General features: G+C 43.4%; 3 protein-coding genes across 3 annotated transcripts in view; all 3 read left to right on the top strand.

Moving 5' to 3' along the window:
• The first annotated feature begins 595 nt into the window (after positions 1 to 595).
• slc5a3b (solute carrier family 5 member 3b) lies at positions 596 to 6,819 on the top strand. The gene is made up of 2 exons (XM_076039747.1): positions 596 to 856; positions 2,734 to 6,819. Exon 2 carries the CDS (start codon positions 2,997 to 2,999, stop codon positions 5,139 to 5,141), a length of 2,145 nt encoding a protein of 714 aa, XP_075895862.1. The 5' UTR covers positions 596 to 856; positions 2,734 to 2,996; the 3' UTR covers positions 5,142 to 6,819.
• A 7,004-nt stretch (positions 6,820 to 13,823) lies between these two features.
• On the top strand, positions 13,824 to 15,464 carry LOC142897547 (potassium voltage-gated channel subfamily E member 2-like). The gene is made up of 2 exons (XM_076039967.1): positions 13,824 to 14,456; positions 14,794 to 15,464. Exon 2 carries the CDS (start codon positions 14,794 to 14,796, stop codon positions 15,124 to 15,126), a length of 333 nt encoding a protein of 110 aa, XP_075896082.1. The 5' UTR covers positions 13,824 to 14,456; the 3' UTR covers positions 15,127 to 15,464.
• Positions 15,465 to 16,430: 966 nt separating this feature from the next.
• casq2 (calsequestrin 2) overlaps positions 16,431 to 19,742 on the top strand; it is a 4,569-nt gene continuing 1,257 nt past the window's right edge. Inside the window, exons 1-7 of the mRNA XM_076039957.1 lie at positions 16,431 to 16,875; positions 18,155 to 18,239; positions 18,359 to 18,459; positions 18,549 to 18,660; positions 19,273 to 19,346; positions 19,429 to 19,559; positions 19,647 to 19,692. Of these exons, the coding sequence (XP_075896072.1) occupies positions 16,636 to 16,875; positions 18,155 to 18,239; positions 18,359 to 18,459; positions 18,549 to 18,660; positions 19,273 to 19,346; positions 19,429 to 19,559; positions 19,647 to 19,692 (789 nt within the window). The 5' untranslated portion in view covers positions 16,431 to 16,635. The remainder of the gene's footprint in view (positions 16,876 to 18,154; positions 18,240 to 18,358; positions 18,460 to 18,548; positions 18,661 to 19,272; positions 19,347 to 19,428; positions 19,560 to 19,646; positions 19,693 to 19,742) is intronic.

Below are 19,742 nucleotides of genomic sequence, written 5' to 3'. Positions count from 1 at the left end.
GACCACGCCGCGCATGTCTTATCTGGGAAATGTAGTTTTTTCAGCAGAAGTGGAAATTTCCGAGACGGTGAAGAGGAGCGGGTGGAAATTTACCGTCTGGCTTTTGCCTTGGGGGCTATTGTCATCCGAATTAATGTTATTCGTACGTGGCCGCCAAGAGCGCATGCAAAATATCGTACTCGTCCTGAAGCATCCTTCATTTACGTATTGGTATTTTGATGCCTAAAAGGCACCGCAGGTTAATTCCTTTCCTTTTTTCCCCCTGCAATTTTATTGTTGATATAAGACTGAAGAGTTGCAGCGGGCAAAATGCTGTATTATGTATTTTTCTGCGTTCACCAACTTTATTTAAACCAGTTTGACAAGCAAAATTAAAAACAGTTCAACGAAAGGTGCAAACGCCCGGTGTGTTTGACACGTTTATTGTAAGTAGTTGTGTTTCCTTTATTGCGACGGTTGCAACAACACTCCCACGGTGTTCTCTAGACGTCTCTGTAATGAGATTTGCTCTCCAGTCAACGTCACGGTTGTATTTAATAGCGCATTGTGTACGGGGCGTGGAAGGAGCGGCTTGAGAGCATAAAAGGAAGGGGGCAGTGCTCGGTTTGGGTGTGAGACTGACAGCCAGCGGTGCCACTTCCGAGACATTCCGCGGTACCCCACCTTGAACGATCATCGTGACCGGGAGTCCCTGTGACCCACGGAGGCATCACCTCTCCGAAGAAACACCTCAGGAGGGAGTGGCCATCCTTCTCGGGGTCTCAGTCTCCACATCCCTTCTCATCCTCATCTGGGGCGTAACATTACAGTTGCTGCTTTAGCATCTTTAGCGTGCGTGCTAAGGCTAGCATTCAAGGTACTCCCCCAAGTGTTCGTTTGTCTGCGTGTGTGTTTTAATGATAACTGGAGAGGGCGACTCGTGTGTCTTGCATTGTATTGCAACGTATGTTTTGTCGGAGAAGGGTTTCATTCATGTGCCAATTATTGTTTGTTTTTTGATTAAAATACAGTGCCTTCTGATTTTGACGTGTGTCATCTTTTGACAACCGTCTCAATATACTACCGAAATGCAGTAGACGTTCAAATTACCCGAGTGTGACATTAGACCTTTGATTGTTATCATTGTTTTGACTCCCATGCTGTATTTGACATGGATATGTGTGAGATACAAGGGCACATGAGGCAACTTTTAGCGTCGTGGACAGGCTCCTTGAAGATGCGCAGATGTCTGGCGTCGTATGAATGCGTGACTGTTCTAGAAATTTCCCCTCCCGCTTTTGAGGCTGCTAGGTGTATCCCTACGCGCTGTGTGCCAGCCCGATGCTGACACTTTGCACAGTGGCGTCTCGGAATGACGCTTCACCTCTGCTGCCTTTTCTTCTCCTCCAAGGAAACAATTATTACATCATCATGGCAAACGTTGCCTTACCTGCGGGTCACGTCGGGAAAGATTGGAATTGACAACTGTTGCTTAAGAGACGGTGAAGGTTTTTAGTTTTTTTTTTTCTTTCTTCTGTGAATCTGCGTTTTTGATGTTAAAATGCACGCTTGGATGTCGTTATGTGTTTGTTTGTTTTAATACAACCGGTTGAGTTGCGTTGAATTAAAAAAACAAAAACAAAACTTTACTCCAGCAGAACCAGTTTATCCTCTTGCCGTGAAATGCAGCGTTGCCGTGTTTAAAGAAACCTCACAGGCGGGGGACTAACAGACGTATGCGTGTGTTGTTTTCTGTTAAACCCCGGTGTCCTTTGGCACAGGCAGCAGTTTATGTTTTATTATCTTACTGGCCAAATTGAGGATTCGAGAATGTGAGCGATGGAGGAGGTGGAAGTTATTCAGTTTCATTCCTGCATTGCATAACTTTGCACTGAAAGTAACACAAACCCTTTAAACGGCTTCAGAATTATTTGATCAATGGGCGCAGTTGCAAAGCGCCACTGTTAAGACGACGCACGGACAACGGTTTTCTCTGGAGAGTTGGTGTGTGCGTGTATATGTGTGTAAGAAGACAGGAGAAGAGACAACTGATGAATGTGCTCACTTGTCACCGTACAGGTTTTGTTTTTTGCATCATTAGCGAAGCAGTTTTATCCATGTCAATAGATTCAAATGATCTACAGAAAACTTTAAATGCTTTTTGATTTAGCACAATATTTTTCTAGTTTCATTTGTTGATACCAATGCCTGGAGACAGGCATTAGCATTGGTATACAATATAGTATGGCATGGCTAAATTATTTCATCCGCTTGCAATGATTTTGTCATTTTGGGCAGCGTCATTTGCTTGTCTGTTGTAATAAGTTAGGCAAGTTTCAAAGTTTACCCAGTTGCTGTTTTTGAGCTTCAGTGAAATACTAAATTTTAGAGTAATGAAGGAAGTGAAGGAGGAACATTGTGCTTCATGTGGTTGTTTCCTCTAAAACTTCCTGATTTATTACATACAGTTTCAGAACTTTCCCCGAATATTTAAGAAGGTCATGTTCTGGCACAGTTTTTAAAGTAACTGACACTAATCTATGTGTGGCAGATGGGAGCATAATGAGACCATTTATCATCTTCTGTGTGATTCTGATCATTTGATTTGATAGTGGCACTTTTTGCACCCTCGCTTTTATCGGTTTTTAAGGAAGGCTGCTGGAACTTTTAAGCATTTATCTGAGGTGTTTTCCCTATTCAAACAAATAATAAAGGTCTAATGAGGTGTTCTTCTTTGTCTTTGTTGTCTTGCAGGAATTTTAATTCTAGGCTTTTCTAGACCAGAGACCTACATAATCCTCTTCTAAAACTAGAACCTCCTCTGTGCCGGTGGATAACCCCCCCGAAGCACGACTAGTGAGTTTGACCTCACAGTGGATACTACAGTTCCATCCAGACAACAAACCAAAGTTGAGCATTTGCATTTCCCATTTTAAATAATAGGATCCATAAGCTGTACTTGTTGTGACCCCCATATTTCACCAGCAGATTTTTTTTTTTTAAAGTAATTTTCAACAATGGGCCCTGGAATGGAAGCGGTGGACATAGCCGTGGTGGCACTGTATTTCATTCTGGTGCTTGTCATCGGGTTTCTTGCCATGTGGAAATCCAATCGCAGCACAGTGAGTGGCTACTTTCTGGCTGGACGCTCCATGACATGGATTGTGATCGGCGCATCACTCTTTGTCAGCAACATCGGCAGCGAACATTTCATAGGCCTAGCAGGGTCGGGAGCAGTAAGTGGCTTTGCTGTCGGAGCGTGGGAGTTTAATGCACTTCTCCTCCTGCAGCTGCTTGGCTGGGTGTTTGTCCCTGTGTACATCCACTCGGGAGTCTACACCATGCCCGAGTACCTGTCAAAGCGCTTTGGTGGCAACCGGCTAAAGATGTACTTTGCTTTTTTGTCTGTGTTATTGTACATCTTTACAAAGCTGTCTGTGGATTTGTACGCTGGAGCTCTCTTCATTCAGGAGTCCCTTGGGTGGAACCTTTATGTGTCGATCGTCCTGCTCATTGGCATGACCGCACTGCTCACTGTCACTGGTGGACTGGTGGCCGTGATGTACACCGATGCTCTTCAGGCAGTGTTGATGATCGCTGGAGCCCTAACCCTCACCACCATTAGCCTCATCAAAGTTGGAGGACTTAAGGGGGTCCGAGAGAAGTACATGATGGCGATTCCCAATGTCACTGCCATCACAGCGGCCGGTAACTTCACCTATTCTCCATCCTGCCTCATTGAGCCCAAGAAAAACTCATTGCGCCTACTTCGAGGTCCCCTGGATGAAGACATTCCCTGGCCAGGCTTCATTCTTGGCCAGACCCCTGCATCTATTTGGTACTGGTGTGCAGACCAAGTCATCGTTCAGAGAGTTTTAGCAGCTAAAAACATTGCTCATGCCAAGGGCTCAACACTCATGGCTGGATTTTTAAAAATCCTGCCCATGTTTGTCATAGTCATTCCAGGGATGATCTCGCGCATCTTGTTTGCTGATGAGATCGCTTGCATCGGACCAGAGCACTGCATGGCTGTTTGTGGCTCTCAGGCCGGCTGCTCAAACATTGCATACCCACGGCTGGTCATGGAGGTGATGCCTGTCGGACTCAGGGGTCTGATGATGGCCGTCATGATTGCTGCCTTGATGAGTGATCTAGACTCCATCTTTAACAGTTCCAGCACCATCTTCACTTTGGACATATACCAAACACTCCGCCGGGGGGCAGATCAGCGTGAGTTGCTGATTGTAGGGCGCGTATTTGTGGTGTTGATGGTGGGAATCAGCATCGCCTGGGTCCCTGTCATAATAGAAATGCAAGGTGGCCAAACGTACCTCTACATCCAGGAAGTTGCTGGCTACCTGACACCACCGATCGCGGCCCTCTTCCTTCTCGGCGTATTTTGGAAACGGTGCAATGAAAAAGGCGCATTCTGGGGCGGCATCACAGGCTTCACACTCGGTACCGTACGACTGATCCTAGCTTTCATCTACCGTAAGCCTCGCTGTGACCAGCCAGATGACAGGCCATCCTTCATTGTCAAAGTTCATTACATGTATTTCGCTGCTTGTCTGTTCTGGCTTTCTGGAGCGGTAGCCGTGATTGTCAGCCTCTGTACTGCTCCACCAGAAGAGGAGCAGGTCCGCACCACCACAATCTGGGGGCTCCGCCGCCTGAAGTCAGAAAGGGTTCCAGCGGAGGAAATGGAGCCAATGTACGGGCTGACAGAGAAAAAGAAGCGCAATGCAGACGACGAAAGCTTCCGCAAAGAAATGCCGTCTGATGTCAGGAAGGAGAGGTGTTTGGACGGAGACGATGAGAAACTTCTGGCACCATCCACCGACCATGACCCAGCAACCCCTAGCACAGAGACTTCTCCTGCCAGCACACCAGCACAGCAGTTTGGTAACGGAAGGACGGAGAGTTTCCGAGCCGAGGAAGGCCACCACTTAAATGGGGAGACGAGCAAGTGCATGCGCTTACTGCAGTGCTTATGTGGATGCAAGGACGGAACTCAGGGCACTCAGCAAAAAGTACCAAAGGCGGATGAAAGTGACATTGCAGAGAGGTTGTACGAGCCACCACGAGTTAAATTACTCCTCAACTTGGTTCTGTTTCTTGTCTGCTGTTTGGGCATCTTTATGTTTGTCTTCTTCTCGCTTTAGTTGCATCCTGCACATCAAAAATAGACTTGGGTGGAGACTTATAACAGTGGAGGATATGAGGGGATTATTGGCTTTTGCAAACCGTGAGTTGAATCTTAAGAGATTTGAGAAGCTCTGTCTGTAATATTTACAGTCGTCTCTTTGTAGCTCTCTAACAGGGATCTAAGCATATTCTAGTCATTTTGTTAAATGATTGAAGCTTCTCCATTTGAGAAAAATCTCTACTATTTTATGGTTATGATGCTTATTCGGCACAGGTGTGTCCATTTTTTGTACAGCACTCCGTTAGTTAACCTTGACTTAACAAACTCTATTTGGATTGTTGGGATTGTTGTAACATTTGCCTTATGTATAAGCACTTGTCATTATTGTAATGAGAAAATGTGATTTAAGCTCCCTGTTTCTTGTTTTTGTTGACCGTTTGATCTAGTGCACTGGAGATATTGCATTAAAAAAAAACATCTTGTTGAGTTCACATCGAAGATATTTGGTTTAAAATATACAAGCCTGGCAGCGCAGGAAATGGAAAAAAGCACAAAATTACTTGTTCTACTTGTTCTTCTAATTACATTGTAGCTGAATAAATAGTGTAACATGATATGGTACTTTTCACTCCAATCAACTGTTTAAATAATATGTAGTTGCGGTTAAAAACAAACCAAAGCAAAACTTCCATTGTTGTGGTTGTGTGTGTGTTGTGGATGTACTGCCATTTTTTGTTTTTAAGTTATTATTTGATAGCTGTTGTTTATTTAAAAACCACCATACAATGTTTTAATACACTAATATTATACTACACAATAGATCAAAAGTATGACCTTTCATTGTTGTATCACTACATTTGAAGTCCATATTTAAGTTCATGTCTTTTACATAGTTTTAACATGTACAAATCTAATTCATGCCTTAATTTGCCGACCTTCCATAAACATTTTCCCTGTATTAGCTTTTTTCTTGTGTGTGCGTCAATGTACGGTACATTTAGTGCACTACAAAGCTAAATGGTTGTTTAGCCTTTGAATTAATTGGAAGTGCATACTCTATTGCACTTGTACCAAATGTGTCTTTGGTTTGTGTTGCTGAAAAAAAAAAAAAAAGCACAGACCAAGAAAACAAATTGAATTTGAGTTAAATTAAACTAAAATCCAGCAGTATAAGACTTAGAGCAACAATTTTCTTAGAATGTACAGTTTAAGTGAATCATCATCACAAGCTAGAGTTTGGCAGCAAAAGATTTCTGATGTTTGTTCCAAAATCTGTGTGTAACCGGTGTTTACATGTGCTCTTTGGGTGCGTAGAGTTCGTTGTTTCACTTTTCAAGGTGTCCAGTTATCACTCTCAACACTAATACAAAAAAGAAAAACATCTCTTTATGGATTTTGGAATTGGACAACTTTGTTTAAGACCTCAGTCCAAAGCCTCGTTAATGTTGACATATGTGATTTGTTACATATTGGGGACTGACAAGTGACAGATGCTCTACATGGAGAGGGCTTCACATACATTGTTTTTCTTTCTGAAAGAGTAAATGTTATTTTTTATTGATTTTATTTTTGGAGAGAGGAAAAAAAAAATTCTGTGAATATTAATATACATTTTTTTGTATTTTGTGGCAGAAAAATACATTGCTTAGCCTGAATATTTATCTGAAATAAAGTGTTTTGTTTCTATGATCTGATTCTATGTTCTGCTGCCTCTTTTTGATTTTATATCACCTGATATTTTTAGTTTCTATTGTCTATTGGTGATGAGTTATATGAAGTGCAGTTACCTAAGTATCTTTATGGCAATATACCATGCCATGTGCTTTGGATATCTTATAGAAAGTACTGTGAGAGTTCAGGCAGGACTCTAACAAAATCAGTTGGTTTCATTTTTTCGGGCGCTCCACTATTACTGACCAGGGATTACACTACCCTCGCCGAGGCCTTATTAATCTTTTTAGGAGTAGAAGAGGATTGGACAACTCAAAGTTTCTTTTCAATTCAACCAATCAAAAAGCCAGGATTTACAAATCTCCACTTTGTGCAAGTTCTGCCTGTCGTGGGCCAAGTATACCTGACAAATCTCACACAAGCAAGTTTCCATAACTAATCCTGTATAGAATACAGCTTTTTAAATTGGTTGAATACTGTGAAGTCTTGCATATGAGGAAACTTTCGGAGGGAAGTTTAAAACACAAAACCCTAATTTTCATCACTTTATTACATGCACTATTTGAGTGCCGATATTCTTAACCATTTGCCATTTAAAGGCTGTACAATGTTATGATTCCGTTTGATTTATACCACTGGTGTCCTCCATTAATGATAAAGACAGCTAAAACAACATTCACACGTGGACTGATCAAAACAATTGGTTCTGAACTTGAAAAACATTACAAGACCTTAACCTTGATCAGATGATGACATGAGGTTCCAGGTTTTGATTTCAAAGACCAAACATGTAGCTTGCAGGATTCTTGTGCAACCGAGGAAAGTTGGGTCGCAAAAAAAAAATTCTCCTGGTGTCATTTGGTACACAATCCAGTACAGACTGCCAACTTCATCCATCAACAACTGAGTGGTCTGTCAGATATATGATGTACTTTGGAAAAATATAATTTGCGAAATAAATCAATAACATGGTGATGATCCATGTGGTTTAAATGCTTGAGGAAAGTAAGTGATTGAGAGAGGGAAGACAGATGCATCACACTCAAATATGCTTTACCTGTTGTGATATCGCCTTTTAAGTTGCGTTGCACAGCTCTACATTTATTGTGTACTTTTGCAGCAATCCAAATAAACTTAAATTAAGTTAAATAGAAATGCTATTTTATTTACCTTTAATGAATACAGGGGTGACACGGTGGCGCAGTGGTTAGCGCTGCCGCCTCACAGCAAGAAGGTCGTGGGTTTGATTCCGAGGCCTGGACCTGGGACCTTTCTGTGTGGAGTTTGCATGTTCTCCCTGTGTCTGCGTGGGTTCTCTCTGGGTTCTCCAGCTTCCTCCCACACTCCAGAAACATGCATGTGAGGTCAATTGAACACTCTAAATTGTCCGTAGGTGTCCATGTGAGTGTGAATGGTTGTTTGTCTCTATGTGGCCCTGCGATGAACTGGTGACTTGTCCAGGGTGTCACCCTGCCTTCGCCCTAAGACAGCTGGGATAGGCTCCAGCAGACCCCCGTGACCCTGAATATAGGAATAAGCGGGTATAGAAGATGAATGAATGAATGAATGAATACAAGTGCTGATTTTTGCGGGATAGGAACACAAGAATCCCGCATAATCATCTGGTGGTGTTTGTGCGAGTTGTTTTCATCCAACAACAGTTTATTCTACTTGTTCTGTGGCCATTGATTAACTACCTCAAACCATAACATTGGGATGTTATTTTACATCTCGTGGATGAGTCGCACTCTGATTCAAAGTGGTGGAGTAATCTCTTTACCCACTTATCGCACCACGCCTGCAACACATTTTTCTGAGCTCTCCCTTCGCCGCTACCGACTCAAGAGGAAACTAATATTGTCCTTGTGGAAAAGTACCGGCATCCGGGCCGTGCTTTGTTCATTGTCTATTTCACAGTCAAAACACGAGCGATTGTCCCACACAAGTGGCTTCACATTGTTCATTGAAGACACGGAGGGGACATAAGCTCCAATTCATGTCCATCAACGACCATGTGCAACATATTAAAAAATGTATGTAGTGCGAAAACATAACTTGCACTCCAAAATCACAATATTAGTCTCTTGACACTGCAGAGAGGGAAATGTCATTTGCATCCCTGGGGCCATTACAGCTGAGAGGGACTTTCCCCTCTGAAACAACATAACACGCTTCAAAGCAGCTTATGTTTTTTTTGCTCAAGTCCTGGCAGTGTGTTGGTGTTTCTTGTGACCCTGACTCTGGTTCTTAGGAATACTCTCCTGGCTTCCTTAATTAAAAGTAAATAAATTCGTCTTCGATGCATGAACATTTTGGGGCTTTTTCCAAACGATAAAAAAACAACTCTTGAAATAGCTTGTGTAGTTAGACCTGGTAATGGCTCTCTGTAATTTAACAAGTGACACATGCGAATCAAGAAACTCTTAAAATTCTCTTTCAGACACGTTCAAAAACAAATGCATATAAACGCAGACTATATTTTATTTATATGGGTTATTCGGTTTCAAACAGGATGAAAAAAAAAAGAATTGGACATTTAACCTCGACAGTTAACGAGTTCTTTAAGTCTTTTGTTCAGTTTCTTGAGCTGAAGCCTTGATGTCTGCTGATTAAAAAGCAGGAGACACCAGGAGACTGTCACCACCAGCTGCCTATGAAGTGTCATTTTTGTTAAATTCCATCTGTTATTTGACTGATCTAGGACAATGGACAGTTGAAAATGTTATTGTAGCAATAAAAGGTTTGATCATATACATGTTTACAATTGCAGTAGATATCACACCTTGGAAAACATGAAGCATGTTCTCCAAGGCATGAAGGTCCAAGTGGTGAGAAAAGAAAATTGCTTAGCTCAGTTTTGACTTCTTCTTTTTCACTTGTGTCAAGAATTTGCAGTTGTGACATAGTGGCTGCACAGACATGTTGCTTGTAATGTAGGTCCAGGTCATTAGACTACTAGGGCACGAGAGTGACTTTCTGCTACATGTGTTTCTGATAACCAGGTAATAACGGCTGAGTTTGATTTGGCAGTTAGCCATCACAACATCAGAACCTTTTCTCATGCTTCCATGTCAGATGTCAGTTCAACTCAGTTCAGCTTCATCAGCTTCAAGTTCAAAATCAGAAATTTCATTGGAAAAAAGAGAGACGAAAACACGAGAAACAGTTCTCTTGTACTTAAAATGAACACTGACCGACCACTGAATATCAGATCACTTTCTCAAAACCCCCCCCCCAAAAAACAACATTTTACAGAGACAAGGAAACATTTAAGACTGTCACACCCTGAGCAAAAAGCCCCTCTTTATTCTTGTTTGTTTCCTCCGCCAGATGGCAATGGGAAGAGGAGACAGCGCTCCCTTAACACTGGCCTTTCAAATATGCAACAATTTCAAGTGTGGGGATTCTTAGGCCTCGCTGCACATAAAACACTGGTACATTAAGACCTTTTCCAATGTCTGCCACCATGAAGTCTCCCACACATCAGTTACAAGAGCTGCTTGAAATGACAGACTTTGCAGGAAAAGATCTGACTGGAAGAGCGGCCAAAAGATACCGAGTGGGGTCACCTGGGGAAGTCTTTATTTTCACCAGATGAAACCGTCCTTGTTCCTTCCCATTCACATACTGCTGAGTCTCATGTTTGAAGTGCAAGAACTGATATGCAAGTGTAAGCAATTGTGCTCTCTTAAAAGTAGAATTTGCTGTAACGTTACGCCGACGACATAAAGGCCTACTTCATTAAATCGCCTTTGCAAAATACAGGAAGTGAAGTGACACGGGATGTCCCACAGGTGGCACTCAGAAAGCGCTTTGTATGGGAAACCACACTCACCCTTTTAGAGGGAAAGTGATAAAAAAATGATTGTTAATAAGTCCAGTCAACTGGTATTATAACAGTAGCCTCGACGTCATGAATGTAGCGCGATCTCACAAACACATCGTCAATACATTCCAGTCATTCCACACCGACGGCCGGGCTAAACCGCGGCGCCACGCCTGGTATTCTGGCATTAATCCACTGAGCAGGGCCTCAATGGCAAAAGGAAATATTTACCACCCGCAACAATAACAATGGGCAACGGGCAGCGACACCGTGAATGGGAATCGGCGGAGCGTGGCCCTATTCCCATCTCCCAGGGTCAAACCGATCACCGACGACAACAACATTCTTGATTAGTGACACGTCGGCGAAATATGGCGGATTAACAAGTCTGCGCGTGCAAAACAGGGCATTAACACAAGGAAGTCAAACTTCATCAACATCTCTGAGTCTCGCAACGGATCACGAGGGCAGGGGGCAGGGGAAAGCGAGTCCTTATCTGACGCGCAAGTCACGTGATCGCAGTGGACTCTGAACTCACTGCCAAGGCCTTAAGAAAATAGGTGAAGGTGAACGGAAATATTTGGCAACGTGTTGAGGGAGGCAACTCCGGATGAATGGTGCTGCTGCCCTCAAGATAACAAGTTTTTACAATCTCTTTTGTGGGAAAAATAAGTCACACATGAAACCTTCAATTTTAGTTTCAATTTATTTATTTTTCAAGAGGGCAGTGTACAGCATACAGCACCCCATTTTGCAGGGATGTGATTGTACCCACTTTCAGGCAGGTGCTGGTTTATATTGGTGGTCCCCCTGCCAGTTGTTATAGAGGCAGTACCTTTAAAAGGAGATCAACAACAACAGTAAAGAGCAACAGCAACAGTAATACGATGGTCATATTACAATACAGCACAGTGGCAATACACAATCATCAAAATAAGAATAGAAAAGAAAGAAAATAGAGAGTAAAATAACAGGCAAACAAACTAGCCATTAAAAGAGGTAGTACAGTAATTAGCACTGAGATTATACGGTACTGCAACACCGAGGATGCGGAACATCCCACATTCTACCCATTTTCATCCATCCATCTTCTATTACAGCGTCTCCTGCACTGCCATGTGGGGAGGAACTGGAAGTTCTTGGTGTTTTTTTTAGGAATGTGTTCTCAGGTAGTGGAAACAACATCCTGCGGAGGTAGCTGTCACTATGCTATCAGGGCCCCCAGTGACATCACAAAGAGCCGATTTGGAGAACTTCACATTTTAGCACACACTTACTCTTACCAAGTGGTGGTGCCGGCAAGCAAAGTGAAAGACTGTTTGGGCTTTTGTTTTTTGCATTTTCAATGACAGTCTAGCGGCAGAGAGTGTTAGTGTAGGGGCATTTTCACCAGTCCATGCCCGGTGTATTTATAAGTAGACTGCTTGCAGTGATGTCGTCATTACAATTTTTATTTTTTCATCGCGTTGCATAACTGCTGCACCAGAAGTAGTGTTCACGTTTGCCCTTAATAACACACATAACCCAGTCATACCCACGTTAGGCATATGCGGGTAACAGTTGACTGCATACCTGGTGTCGATGCGTGCCGGTTTGCTGTTTACATAACATCTGAGCCTGGCAGTGGGGTTACGGTCCACTGGCTTTGCTTGCTCTTTCCTCATATGTCAGGCCTGCCTTTGGGTTGCTGCTGCTGTTGCCGCTGCTCTGTGCCCAGCCACTTATGTCAAATCCAACCAGGCTTGTGGTGATGTCAGGTGGCCCTCAGTCATCTTTATGTACTTTTTGTGTCTTGCCTTTCCATTGCAGCATTTGAGGTTTGACGGAAAAATCTGAAGTGCACAAATGTGTTCTGCCCTTACTAAACCTGCTCTGAACAGGTTGACGGGAAGTAATCTCAAAGATTTGAACCTGTAGTTCGGCCCAGTTTTTGCTTGCAAGCTTTTGCTGGGTTTTTATTTCTGGGGTCAACTAATTGTCGCTTCGACAACCTATTACAGATCAGCTATCAATCATGAATAATCATCTTTGAATTTCAAACAAGGTCACGGCATATTTTGTTCACCTTTGTTGTAAATTACAATGATTTGGAAACAGGTACAGACCAATAGTATCAAACAGAACTCATTGCTCATTACGTAAATACTAGGTTCTCTTGCATGTTATTCCACTGAATACTGAGCACTCTCTGCTCAGGCATGTTGTGGCAAATGTGAACCATTACAGGAAGCATCATACAATCAGTTCTCTCAATGCCAGTCCATTTCGACATACATTGTGTTGCAACCACAGGTTGCACTAAGCGTACAAAGCCAACGTTGAGTTAAAAACTATCCGGTTACTGCAACGGTATTTGATCAGATAGAGTCTCATCTATCTCAAAACATATCCCACCTTTAGATTTGCCCTCATGCAAACACATGAGGGCAAATCTAAACAGAGCAGTTTTCCAATTTGCAATAAATAAGGGGAAATTGCGCTGTGACTCCCCCCAGTTGTTAGTAATGCTCCTTAACTCCTCCAGGCTGTGGAATTTTACCAGTCCCAACCTAATTTTCTGTTTTATATTTTCTTGTGTATCTGTTTCTGTTTTTGTGCCCTTTTGCTTTTTTCTCCTCACTCAAAAGAGCTGAGAGGAAAGACAGTGGCCCCCCTCCCTCCGGCGTGCTGCAGCGAAACGTAAATGATCTGGGAACCATCCGACGTGTCTGGAGTTATTCCACCTGCCAGCCAGTTTCTCAAGGAGAGATGCGCTCCCTCTTCAAACACTGTATCCAGTTTCAGGCATTCTTGTAAGCGCCAAAGACACCTTGGAAATATCCTTGAGCAAGACAAAGGCTCTTTAAAGTTTTCACGTTTGTTTTTCATCTCCCAGTGGAGGACTATCTCACAATTAACGGTATCGGGGGGGAAAAACTAGCTGGACAGAAAACAATATATTTTAGCCTGTTTTGTCAACGCCAACAAAAGCGCTCTACTGATGTATTGCTGGCTTTTCACATGTTTGGAAAAACAGGTCAGAACAAACAGCAGGCAGAGATTGTTGACTACACCCTGGTGGAGCGAGGTAACAGAGCACTTTCTGACATCACAGAGGATTTATTTTTCAGAAAGCATAAACACCTTTCAGTCCAAGAAAAAGAAATGAAGAATGGACTTTTCTCATTGACAGGATTTGGACAAGGTGCTGTTGGAAAACAACTCAAATATTACCTCCCTCTTTCTGAGAGAGTCACTTTAGTACTTTACCACTTTGCACTAAACATGACAGAAGTAGTGACTTTGATAACCATATTACCATATATCAGTAATACCACGTTTCCGTGCATTTCCGACTGCAAACACAGTAGAAAGTAAACGTCGAAGTGAACATTTCCTGGACAGTACTCCCTCCCTGTGGACAGATTGAGTATTACAGTATCACCCACTGAGACAAACCCTCCGGCCCCCAGCCCTCACAACAACAAATACGTCATAAATAGTTAATTTTCCGCGTTACCAATGCATGAGTTTATTTTTGAGGCGGCTTATATCAACTCGCTCTAGTTAGCTTGTGGGGGGGAAATATCGGCCTTTTTTGTGTGTTCGACACTTTCAAAGTCGTACCTCGGTACCACCCGTCGTTCATGCAAATTCATAATCAGAAGATTAGAAAAGTAAACATACCTGAGAACTGGTCGGCCGTGCTAATGTGCGTTTTGACCTCTGCTGCTCACACACGTAGGGAGCCGTTTTCTCCTGTCAGTGCCTCTTCGTTCGGTGTCCGACCCACTTCCGCTCTCAGGTGGCTCCTGATCCCGTTTGGCCTGCGGCCTTTGGAAAATCTGGTGAAAGGTTGGTGCACTCTGGAAAATACTTGGTGCGGTTGTGGTTGAAGAATGAAGTGGTCGTGTGGGTGTTTATTTATTTATTTATTTTTTTCATTTTTGAAAATGTGTTTCCTACCCACTGCTGCTCAACAACATTCATAACAGTCATAGTCAATCAGATGTTGCCATGCAGTTAATACTGTGCTGAGATGTCGTACTGGGAGGGAACTTCATGTCTGAGAGCTACGTTATCGGAGATAGCACCTTTCTATAGCACTGTATTCCTATATTACTACTATTGCTATGCCTACACACTCCCAAAAAATAAAAGCAAAACTAAATGTTACAAACTCCTCGACCAGATGCTTGCGCCCTATTGGTCCAACTTCACCCGTCACCTGGAGGGGTCGCTGACCAGCGCTTTGGGGCGCTACCTGGACGACTGGAGGAATAACGCCACGGCTGCGAGCGACGCAGTGGACAAGGCCCTGGCCGAGGAGAACTTCAGTAATGTCCTCCTGTACCTGATGGTGATGATCGGGATGCTCGCCTTCATCATCGTGGCAATACTGGTGAGCACCGTCAAGTCCAGACGGAAGGAGCACTCCAACGACCTGTACCACCAGTACATCAAGGACGACTGGACCGCCCAGATACAGCAGGGCGACATCTTCACTAACGCCTCTGCTCGATGAGGCAGGTGTAGTGTGTCGTGTGTAGAAGCAATCTTCAGAGGTAGCTGCCCACAAGATTTTTTTGAATGGATCATTCCTACAATGTAAGCTGAATGTTAGCTTCAATTAAAGTGTATTTCTTTTTAAATCATACTCTACTTTTAAAAAAAAAATACTAAAGAAGAACATGCATTGGTTTTTATGGACATGCTTGATTTATGTGTGTAATAAATTCAAATTGAAGTGCATACTGTTCGTAAATACAAGGAGCACTATGGGTCTCATATCCACAACTAGGCAGTCTTTCTTTTGTGGATTCCTCTCCCTCTCTTGGTTGTGTGTGTGTTTCTCTATCACTCTCTCTCCAGGAGCAGGTCTCAGGTGCAGACAGCTGCAGATCGTCACACACCTGATGCTGTTCATCCTTATCAACCCCCCCCACACACACACACACTTTATCCACTGACGGCTACAAAATAAATGGTCAAAAGTCTACTCTCTCTCTCCAAGTCTGTACCTTGGTCCAACCATTCTCCCACCTGATTGCCACGATATGTAATAGTGATGAGATACTCAGTTGGCCAGGTTCTTTTTTTAACCTGTAGAGGGCATGAGAGTCTTCCCGACAGACAATTAACAGAGTTATAGTCACTGGTATCAACCAAAACAGTAGATGCTGTTCTTATAGGAAAAGAAAAACATTTTTGTGTAGACAATATGTGTAGTTGGTGTAGATTAAAACAAGTTATTTAAACATTCTCAGATATATATGTATTTATATATATATATGTATATATATATGTATATATATATATATATATATATATATATATATATATATATGTATATATATATATATATATATATATATGTATATATATATATATATATGTATATATATATATATATATATATATATATATATATATATATATATATATATATAATTATATATTTTTTTTCCTCCCCATTTCTGAACCTTCCATTGTCATGAACACAACTCTGTCCCACACATCAGTGGACTTGCTCAACCAAGGCGTCACGGCTCCAGTGAGCACCAGTGACCATCAAGGGCCCCTCTTTCCTCCGTTTACTCTTATCCTCTGTCATCTCTCTTTCTCACTTCTGAGTTTTATTTTTAGCATTCAAACAACTGGTCTCCTAAAAATGGGCCTGTCCTTCGAGGGGGTAGTGGAAGAGGAGTTGTTGCTATGTATGGTATCCCCTCCCACCCCCTACCTCAACCCTCCTGCCTGCGAACAGGCCGGCAGTTACCCTTTTCTTTCGCCTTTGTGCCTGCGGAGAGGAGTGATCTTAGAGGAAGAAAAGTGCTGAGGTTGGATTTCTCAGCTTATCTTGGGATGCTTGAAAAAAAAACTTGAAGGACCAACTTTGACCTGTTGAACCTGCTGCAGCATTCCCCTGACTTTACATTCGGTGTTGCTTACCTTCCAGTAACAACAGCCGGACTCTTATTTATTTATTTTTTTTGCGTGTGTGTGTGTGCGTGCGTGCGCAGCGGCCTCTTGGATGATGCTCTCCCCGCTGCTGTTCCTCCTGCCCTGCCTGAGCCTTGTGCCCCTCTGTCCGGCCGAGAAGGGCCTGGAGTTCCCTCAGTATGACGGCAAAGACCGCGTCCTGGACATCAATGACAAGAACTACAAGAAGGCCCTGAGGACAAGCACCATGATGTGCCTGTACTACCACGAGCCCATACCGGACAGCAAGGAGCTGCAGAAACAGCACCAGATGACGGAGCTGGTCCTGGAGGTAAAGTTTGGATTTCCAGATCACAGGAAAAGCAGCTTACGTGATTGCACATCTTAAGTCAAGAGAACATGGTGGCGATTTACAAATGTGCTTAAGCTGATTTTTATCTGCGCCGCTGGTTGCTTACTTCACTTCCTTCCCTCACTTTCTGAAATACCTGTGAGCACTTCGGCTCCTCAGCTAAAACAGGGCGGTGCGTGCGTGTATGTGTGTGTGTGTGTGTGTGTGTGTGTGTGTGTGTGTGTGTGTGTGTGTGTGTGTGTGTGTGTGTGTGTGTGCGTCGCAAAGCCTCTTCCTGCCTGTGTGGTTTGCCTTTCATAGAGCACGTTAAGGGCACAACAACCTTCGCCTCAGCTGTGACTCCGTTCAGTTGGTTGAATGCATTCTGGCTGGAGGAAAATAAGGCAAGACACTTGAATAAGAGCTTAATAATAAATAAGAGTCTCTTTGTTCAAATACCGAAAGTGCGAAATGCACCGTGTCTCATGTTACACACGGCTGGGCTGCTCCCTGATCTTCCGGAGGTAATCTGAGCCCAGTCATGCAGCCGTGATAATGCTATCACTTGATTTACACAGAGCAGGTTTTGCCTTGTGCCACACTAGTGTACCGTGTGACACAGGCCTTGTCCGTTGCTTGGCCGATTTGTGTGAAACCTTCCTCAAATTGCTGAGGTCTTGGCAGCTGAACGGAACTCTTCCTGTTCCGTTTCAATCCGTCAGGGTTCACTGGCACTGAGGCACAGATATTATAACGATCGTATACGTTGTTCACATCCTGGTATTTTGTTGCAGCCACGTGTGCACTCTAAGATGGCACTGGCACATCATGCACTGACATTGACATTGGCGCATATGACCCGGGACAATGCCAAGATATCGGCAATCTACTAGTTAGGGATATTTTTTTATTTTTCTGATTGGACTGTGCTGCAGAGATGTCAACAGGATGTCTGTAACTCCATTGGCTAACGTGCCTTACAGAACAATTACATACTCTTTCCTTGGTTATATTTAGATGAAGACAGTCTGGATCATTATGTAATAGTGTGTCCAAGGCCTCAGGCCAGCGAGCGCACCTCTGTCACATTGCCAACTTTGGTATTAATTTTTCCATTATGGGACCCTACCTGACTCTGCAGCCAAGGTACTGTTCATCCCCTCCTGCCGACAGTGAGCAGCTCTGATCAGTCTCAAACCTGAAGCTGGATTTTTGTTCCTTGTGCTTTTAATCACATCAAAAATAATGACACTGAGCATGTTCTGTTTTCTATATATAGCTTGCAGCTCAGGTTATGGAAGAGAAAGACATTGGTTTTGGAATGGTTGACTCCCACAAGGATGCAAAAGTGGCAAAGAAACTGGGTGAGTGGAAGAATAAACATTTTTTTGGTCACAAATAGCTCTGAGCCGGAGGAGCAGTGATTAAGTTGTAAGTTAAGTACTTATTTATTTAATTTGTTTCTACACTCCTCTATTTGCAGGCTTGGAGGAGGAGGGCAGTGTATATGTTTTCAAAGATGACCGGGTGATCGAGTTTGACGGCTTGCTCTCTGCAAACACTCTGGTGGAGTTCTTGCTGGACGTGAGTGATTCTTAAGGGGTCCTCGAACAACAGGTGTCAGGGATGGGTCATTTTCCTCTCGCATATTAACGTGCTCCAACTGCCCTCAGCTGTTGGAGGAGCCTGTGGAGGTGATAGGGAACGCTCTGGAGCTGAGGGCCTTTGACAGGATGGAAGAGGACATCCGCCTCATCGGTTACTTCAAGAACGAGGACTCAGAACGTGAGTGTGCAGCTGCCGAATGACGTGTTTTTGAGACTGATGTGTTTTTTTACTTCGCAGTCTGGCCACTCCAGTGGATGCTCTAAACTGGGCTGTTGGTGGCTTACGTCTGCATACTCTCCATCAGGAGAGCAGTTTAACCCCCTCATCTCCATGGATTTACAGGTCCATTTTTACCCCTGCAGCACACACAGCTGCCCCTGTCAAGGACCAGAACATGTACCGCACAGGCCGGCAGGAGAATGAAGCAGTTTAGTTAGTGGTGATAGGCTGCAGCCACATCCGGCGTGACAGACTGTGGGAGCATTAAGCCCGAGGTCAAAGTTCAATCATTTCCGCTCCCCTGATGTGCAAATGTCATGCATACACCGGCCAAAGAAAGCTCAAGCAGATGTGTGATCAGCAAACACAAGAGTTCAGCCAAGAACGGAGTACAACACAACTGTAGTTTTTCAAGTGTTGCCCCCTATGGTGCAGCAAAAATTGAATTTAATGTTGGTCCTTTTGAAATGTATTTATTTAGTGTTCTTTCTGACAGACTGAGAAAGCCCTTTTGAAAGTTGAATGGACTAATGACTTACTATCAATGACTTCTTATTTTTGAATTCTCAGACTACGAGGCGTTCAAGGAGGCCGCTGAACAGTTCCAGCCCTACATCAAGTTCTTTGCCACTTTTGAGAAATCTGTAAGTCATAAGAACAACGCTGATAGAAACAGATTGAAGATTGCTTACGTTACTCTGGAGTGACCTGTCACTGGGGCCCCAGGTGGCCAAGGAGCTGACCCTGAAGCTGAACGAAGTGGATTTCTATGAGCCCTTCATGGAGGAGCCGCTCACCATCCCGGGCAAGCCTCACTCTGAGGAGCAGCTGGTGGAGTTCATCACGCAACACAGGCGGTAAGAGTTTGTATAACAAAATGTGTATATGAAAAAAAAAAATCAAATTGTATATTGGAGTAATTCTCTGTGTTCTTGTGCTGTCAGACCAACTCTGAGGAAATTACGTGCAGAAGACATGTTTGAGACCTGGGTGAGCCACGGTCACTTTAAAATGAGCCTCTCCACTCAATAACTGTAATG

Source organism: Nelusetta ayraudi, unplaced genomic scaffold (assembly GCF_046127955.1).
Source record: "Nelusetta ayraudi isolate G7.1 ecotype Tasmania unplaced genomic scaffold, CSIRO-AGI_Nayr_v1 ptg000060l, whole genome shotgun sequence".
Classification (NCBI taxonomy): domain Eukaryota; kingdom Metazoa; phylum Chordata; class Actinopteri; order Tetraodontiformes; family Monacanthidae; genus Nelusetta; species Nelusetta ayraudi.
Note: the sequence above shows the minus strand (reverse complement) of the source record. Positions and strands in the feature narration are given on the sequence as shown.

Excerpts from the sequence above, each read along its gene's own strand:
- LOC142897547 (XM_076039967.1), top strand. The coding sequence starts at position 14,794 with ATGCTTGCGCCCTATTGGTCCAACTTCACCCGTCACCTGGAGGGGTCG.
- slc5a3b (XM_076039747.1), top strand. The coding sequence starts at position 2,997 with ATGGGCCCTGGAATGGAAGCGGTGGACATAGCCGTGGTGGCACTGTAT.